Source organism: Pteropus medius, unplaced genomic scaffold (genome assembly GCF_902729225.1).
Source record: "Pteropus medius unplaced genomic scaffold, Ma_sr-lr_union100, whole genome shotgun sequence".
NCBI lineage: Eukaryota > Metazoa > Chordata > Mammalia > Chiroptera > Pteropodidae > Pteropus > Pteropus medius.
Genome location: NW_024349519.1, coordinates 672619 through 679055, shown reverse-complemented (window position 1 = coordinate 679055; position 6437 = coordinate 672619). Strand labels below are relative to the sequence as shown.

The 6437-nt window shown below is 57.1% G+C and overlaps 1 protein-coding gene across 1 annotated transcript; it reads left to right on the top strand.

Annotated features, from left to right (window-relative positions):
* The first annotated feature begins 2794 nt into the window (after positions 1-2794).
* Positions 2795-6076, top strand: AQP5 (aquaporin 5). The gene is made up of 4 exons (XM_039882088.1): positions 2795-3286; positions 4341-4505; positions 4913-4996; positions 5847-6076. Exons 1-4 carry the CDS (start codon positions 2924-2926, stop codon positions 6030-6032), a joined length of 798 nt encoding a protein of 265 aa, XP_039738022.1. The 5' UTR covers positions 2795-2923; the 3' UTR covers positions 6033-6076.
* The last annotated feature ends 361 nt before the right edge of the window (positions 6077-6437 follow it).

Here is a 6437-nt window from a genome sequence, read left to right as displayed (position 1 = left end):
CAGAGAATACAGGGGCCCCTAATCAAGAAAGGCGAAAAGCAGCCCTCCTTGAGAGAGTCTAGCTCTCCCTGCCACAAATGGGGAGGCCCATCTCCCAGCCCAGAGAGGTTCCTCTGGGGCTAGCAGGGCAGAGACCAAGTGCTCAGGGAAAAGACAATTTCAAGACATAGGAGTTTCAGTAGTTTCTTGGGACAACCTGGAGACAGAGTGACCCTGATGTCAGAGAAATAGAAGAACCTCAAGCACAAGCCTAGGAAACATAACCAGCTGCCCCCTCCAAGCCACCTTGACAGATTGAGTCTCCTTCAGCCACACCAGGCCCATTCCTGGTGACCCTGTGGGTCCTATGTCAGATCACTGTGTAACCTCTGAGTCTGGGTTTCCTTACAGGTAGCTCAGAATTAAATCACACAGTGGAAGGTAAAGACCTTGGTTAGTTGTAAAGGATTGGGCCCAGATCCTCAAGTAGGAGCTTCCCCCGGCGGCTCAGCCTCCTGTGAGCACTGCCAAGTCCTTCTCACCCAAGGTGATAGAGTTTGAGACCTGTGGATCCACAAAGGTAGTGCCTAGAGAGAAAAGATGAGAAAGAAGGTGGAAGGGTACAGACTACAGGCAAGAAAGTTCAACAATCAAGGGGCCTGGCCCCCAAAGGCCTGTGGGGTCATCACAGTCTGGGCCAGGCCCACGTCAAGCCTTGATCCCCAAGTTCAAATGAAAATCATGTGTACAGCTGCCATGCCCTGTCAAGAGCAGGACCTTAGGATCCATGGCAGAAAGGGGAGACAGACCTCCTGCCTCAAGAGGAGAAAGGTGGGGGAGGAGCTGCTCCAGCAGGAAACACTAAACAGAGGAGGAACAATACAGGGTTTCTTTGGTCCCTGTTTTCTTTGGCCTCTTAGCTGCCATGGAGCCCAGAATACACTTCTCTAAATCCTGGGCTTTCCTCTGGGACCCTCCCCTTAGCCCCTGCCTGACAGATTGCCAGAGAAGCACCCATTCTCTTCCTCTACTGCACCTTCCACCTTAGCTCCACAGACCCTTGAGTGGGCTTTTAAATTATAGTCACATCATAAGGAAACTTTACTTAGCCTTACCCAGGCCAGGCACCTTGCTAAGTGCTTCCTAAGGACACATTATAGTGGTGGTGGTGGGTTCTTTACTGCAGCTCCTCTTTTGGGATCTTAGGGGTGGTTCCTTGCCCCTCCTCCAAGCCCTGGAGGGCCCTCCAGCCTCATTCCCCACATGCCTAACCTGGGGATGGGAAGAGGGAGGGGTGGGAGAGCAGCTGAGAGCTCAGAGAGAAAGAGGAAGGACGGGAGGAGGGGAGGAAACTGGAAAAAAGTGCCACCCAGTCCAGGGGTAAGAGGACTTGACTTTAGGGGCACTGAAAAAGACAGACGTGGAAAATGAGGTAGAGACAAACAGAAACCAAGAAAGTCACAGAAATTGATAGAGGAAAGGTGAAATAGAGAGGAGATGGAGACAGAGATAAAGAGACAGAGAGAGACAAAGGCTAAGACTGTAAAAAGAAGGGATAAAAACAGAAATGGAGAGAGAGAGAGACAGGGGGGAGAGAGAGAGAGAGAGAGAGAGCGAGAGAGAGACAGGGAGAAAGAGAGACAGGGAGAGTGAAGAGAAAGACAAAAAAAGTCTGAAAAAGAGACAGAGTTTGGAGAAACAAACTGAAGGAGAAAGACAGAGAGGCAGAGAGCTTACTATAGGAATAGAAATCAAGACCGAGTGAGGGTTTGAAGGAAGAGGAGACTAAAGAAACTGGGAGGAGGGGGAGAAGCAGGAGACGCAGAAGGAAAACCTGAGATTTAGCGTGGAGGCTTCTGGTAGGAAGGCGGGAGAGGAAAAGACCTGTCGTGGGAGGTCGGTAGCGCGCCCGCACTCTCCCGGCAACCCCCACCGCCCTCCCCGCCCCTCATCCTAGGGCCTCTTTCCTGACTTAAAGCAAAACCGAACCGGCTATGCCCGCTCCCGTCGCATGGACAAAGTGACCTCAGGCCCTCACCTCCTTAGGGGACTCGCTGGGATCCCCAAAGGGGCTGTGCTCCCGGAGGGGCTGGGACGGTTGCCGAGTAGAGGGGACGTCCCGGGGTCCGCTGCCCACCACCAGGACTGCCCAGCTCTGGGGGTCGAGGATTGCTTGCCAAGCGCCGTGCAGGCTGGCACTATGCCCGCTTTTCCCAAAACGCCCCCGCCCCAATCCGGGAGGCTAGCCTGGTCCGGGTCAGGGAGAGGCCCGCGACCGTGGGACTGCCCCGCACTGCCCGGCCGGGCCGCCCCCGCCACCGGGCTGCAGGGAGCTGTATGGCGCTTGTCCTCAGGGAATCGCATCGCTCCAGCTCCGCGGTGGGGTGAGGCTGAGTAAGGATGCCGGGTCGCAGGAGGAAAAGGAGGAACTCGACCCAGGGCCCGAAGAGGAGGAAGTGGGGAGACCACGGCCGGAGATAAAAGCCGTGCAGAAGCGACAGTCGGGAGGAGAGTCGAGTCTGAGCATAGTCTCCTCCGGAGCCTGTGAGTTGAGCGCAGGAGCCGCCTGGAGCGCACCATGCGCGGGTCTCCCGCCGGCGGGCCAGTCTATACCGCCGCCTGGGTAACTTGGCCCGGGCAGGTCTCACGCTGCCCTGGCAGGGCGACGCGCGGGGTCCGGGACAGCGGCGAGCCCAGGGCGGCCGCAAAGTCCCCTCCCTGCGCGCGGCGCTGGCCCCTGAGCGCGGGAGCCGCCCACTGCCCCCCCGCGCTGGCCCCGCTCGGGGGCGCCCGCCCTCTATATAGCGCACCCCTGCAGGGCCGGTGCCAGGCCACCAGCCGCGCAGTGGGAGAGGGCTCCGCGCCTGGGAGCCAGTCCCCTGCCCCCAGCGCCGCCGCTGCCCCGACGGGTGCTTCCCGCTACCGTCTGGCCCCCGAGGCCACCATGAAGAAGGAGGTGTGCTCCGTGGCCTTCATCAAGGCCGTTTTCACCGAGTTCCTGGCCACCCTCATCTTCGTCTTCTTCGGCCTCGGATCGGCCCTCCAGTGGCCGTCGGCGCTGCCTTCCATCTTGCAGATCTCGCTGGCTTTTGGCCTGGCCATAGGCACCTTGGCCCAGGCCCTGGGGCCTGTGAGTGGCGGCCACATCAATCCCGCCATCACACTGGCCCTCTTAGTGGGCAACCAGATCTCCCTGCTCCGGGCTACCTTCTACGTGGTGGCCCAGCTGCTGGGAGCTATTGCGGGAGCAGGCATCCTCTATGGGCTAGCACCAACAAATGCCCGGGGCTATCTGGCTGTCAATGCGGTGAGTGCCAATGGGGTTTGGGTCAAGGACCTTGGGGTGGGATTGGGACCAGGCCCCCATACCCTATCTCAAGAACGGGTGCCACTGAGTGGGCCCATACGCACCCTTGCAAGGAAGGCAGAGCCTCCCAAGGCCAAGAAGATGAATCCCCAGGCTGGTGTGTGCTGGGGCTCAGGCTCCCTCTTTCATACCCACATCCTCTGCCCAGCTCTCCTCCTGCTGCTACTTCCTGGCTCCTCTCCTGGTGTCTGTTACCCCTCCTTTCTCATCCAAAACTTGTGCCTTTTCTCCCATCTCACTCCTGAATTCTGTCTTCTTGGGCCCTTCATGGCCCTTGTCTGCTCCTCAGTGGTTTCTTGGAACCATCAGAGAGGGATGGGTTGTAATCCTGGCTTCCAATGACCCTGGCCTCTCTGGGTCTCTTTTTTCTCAGCCATTATATGGAGATGGTCATAACCTACACAGCAGGTGTCAAGAGATCCCATTTAGAAACCATGTTTTTGAAGCCCCTAATTTAGTTCCAGTGCATAGGGTCTCTGATGAATATTGGTTCCTGCTCCTGGCTCCCTACTGCCTTCCTCTCCCCAGCACCAGATTCAGCCCCCATGTCCCATGCAAACTGGGTTCATTAATCAAACACAGAGGAGGATTTTCTCAGCTATTGTCAAATTGTGAGTCAGCCGCACCGGAGAGACGGGTTTGAGGTTGGCACTGGCAGCAGGTCAGGCACGGGCGGGAGGTGGGCTGGGGTGCAGCAGGCAAACTGGGACGCTGCCCACAGGAGGGAGGGTAAATGCCAGCTTGTGGGGGTTGGGGACTGGGCAGAACCGTTGAAAGAACTGTGTCCAGGAAAAGCTCCCCTCACACTGTCCTTTGGCCTGTGCTCCAAGCATTGCACACACCGTGAATTATGTAGTCTCTTTTGTCAAATGACCTCCCTGACTTGATGTGCACTGGGCTCTAGGTGTCCTTGGAGGCCCAAAGCTCATCTCCACAAGCCCCTGGCCATAGAAGAAGAGGAAGGCCGGGGTCTTAACCCAACCTCCCATTCCAGCTCAACAACAACACAACGCCGGGCCAGGCCGTCGTGGTAGAGCTGATTCTGACCTTCCAGCTGGCGCTCTGTGTCTTCTCCTCCACCGACTCCCGCCGCACCAGCCCTGTGGGCTCCCCAGCCCTATCCATTGGCCTGTCGGTCACACTGGGCCATCTTGTGGGGGTGAGCAGAGCTGCCACATGGCTGGTGTTGTGGGAAGCCCCTCAAGGCAAATAATGGGGCCCTAGAATAGCACCCCTCTGGACCAACAAGCCCTACAATTTGGGTCTGGAGTGGGGCTGCTATACTCTGGTGCAGACTTGAACCCTCAAATCTTTCTGTAGCCTGAGGAAAGGCAGGAGAGGTAGGAACTGAGGTGGGGCCAGGAAACCAAGCCTTAGCTCAAGACAGATAAAAGAGGGGTGCATAGGGACCTATGGAGGAAGAGGTCACCAGCCTAGGAATCAGGAGACTTGAGTTTAAGACCTGGCTGAGCCCCTGTACTGGTGGGTGCACCTGAGACAGTTGGGGGCCCTGTGGGAGTGGACAAGCACATTCCCCCTCCTCACTATATCCCTCTCTCTGTCTAGATCTACTTCACCGGCTGCTCCATGAACCCAGCCCGCTCTTTTGGCCCCGCAGTGGTCATGAAGCGGTTCAGCCCTGCACACTGGGTGAGTCTGGGCCTCCGCTGCTGGGTCCCTGGCAATGAGGGCCTGGACATCCGGCTATGGCAGCCAAGAGCTAACTGGACTTTCTGGATGCTGTGGGCCCAGAGCTTGGGGGTGGCTCCCGAGAGCGGTAGCTGGAGAGAGAAGGGAACACAGTAGGGAATGGATGCAGCCAGAACAAGGGCAAAGGTAGATGTATATGTCTTGAGCCCTTGGGGCCAGGGGACCCTGGTTGGGGGGCTGGAGGGGGTACCATGTGTGTCTATCCCTCTAGGGGAGGGAGGGGATCTGTACCTGTGAGTTGAAGATTTCTTCTGTCCCTCTGGGGGTCTGTGTGTCTGTCCTCTCTGATGTTTTATTTATCTCCCTTTGTTGAGGGGTTGGAAGAATCTTCCTTCCTATGCATGAGTCTGTCCCTCTAGACAATCTGTCACCTCCTGTGAGGGCTCATGGTTTCTCTCCAGTCTGTCTCTATCCTAACATAGAAGGGAGAGAAATTCTGTTCCTCTCTCTGAGGATCTATATGTCTGTTCCTCTGAAGCTTCATTTGTCTCTCTTTAGGGTAGTGTTGAAGGGGCCCTGTCTCTCTAGAGATATATCTGTCTCCCTTAAGTATGTGGATGTCTCTGGTCCATGTCCCTGTCATTGGAGAGTGTGGTGTCAGTATATCTGTCTCTGAGGTGGGGGAAGTCTTTCCTTCTGGAGGTCTGGAAGTCTGTATATCCATCTCCTCTGAGGGTCTGGAGGTCTGGAAGTCTGTATATCCATCTCCTCTGAGTCTGTCCTCTGGGGGGAAGGGGTTGATTTCTGAGGCCTGGGGCTCAGCCCCCTGATGCTGCCCTGTCTCCACCAGGTATTCTGGGTGGGGCCCATCGTGGGAGCTGCTTTGGCTGCCATTCTCTACTTCTACCTGCTCTTCCCCAACTCCCTGAGCCTGAGTGAGCGTGTGGCTGTCGTCAAGGGCACGTATGAGCCTGAAGAGGACTGGGAGGAGCAGCGGGAGGAGCGGAAGAAAACCATGGAGCTGACTGCCCGCTGACCAGCATCAGGCAGGAGCCAGCCCCTCAGCCCCTGAACCACAGGGGAAAAAAAAGAAAAAGAAAAAGAAAAACATGACAGCAAAGCTTCCTTCCCCCACAGCTGGGTCCTCTGGGTTGGGGAGGAGGTACTGGCTCCCCAGGCTCCACAGTTAGAAATGGGAGCAGGGATCCATGATGGGGCTCTGGGTGGTGGCCAGGGGCTGGGGTCTGATGGAAAGGGTATCTCTTTGGGACACAGCAGGCTGCTGCCACGAGGTCAGACCTCAGAGATTATGAATGCAGCTCCAAGCTCGCAGGCTGCCCCAGGGCCAGGCCAAGAGGGGGTGGCCTGCACTCTTCATCCCCCACTCTCCCTAGATCCTCTTCAAGAGCCAAAGGGATCCTAGCCCCTAGGACAGCAGAGG

Bases quoted from the DNA above. Each gene is read 5' to 3' on its own strand.
- AQP5 (XM_039882088.1), top strand. From the start codon at position 2,924: ATGAAGAAGGAGGTGTGCTCCGTGGCCTTCATCAAGGCCGTTTTCACC. The intron at 3,287-4,340 runs GTGAGTGCCAAT...CTCCCATTCCAG, and splicing joins GCTATCTGGCTGTCAATGCG to CTCAACAACAACACAACGCC. The intron at 4,506-4,912 runs GTGAGCAGAGCT...CTCTCTGTCTAG, and splicing joins CACTGGGCCATCTTGTGGGG to ATCTACTTCACCGGCTGCTC.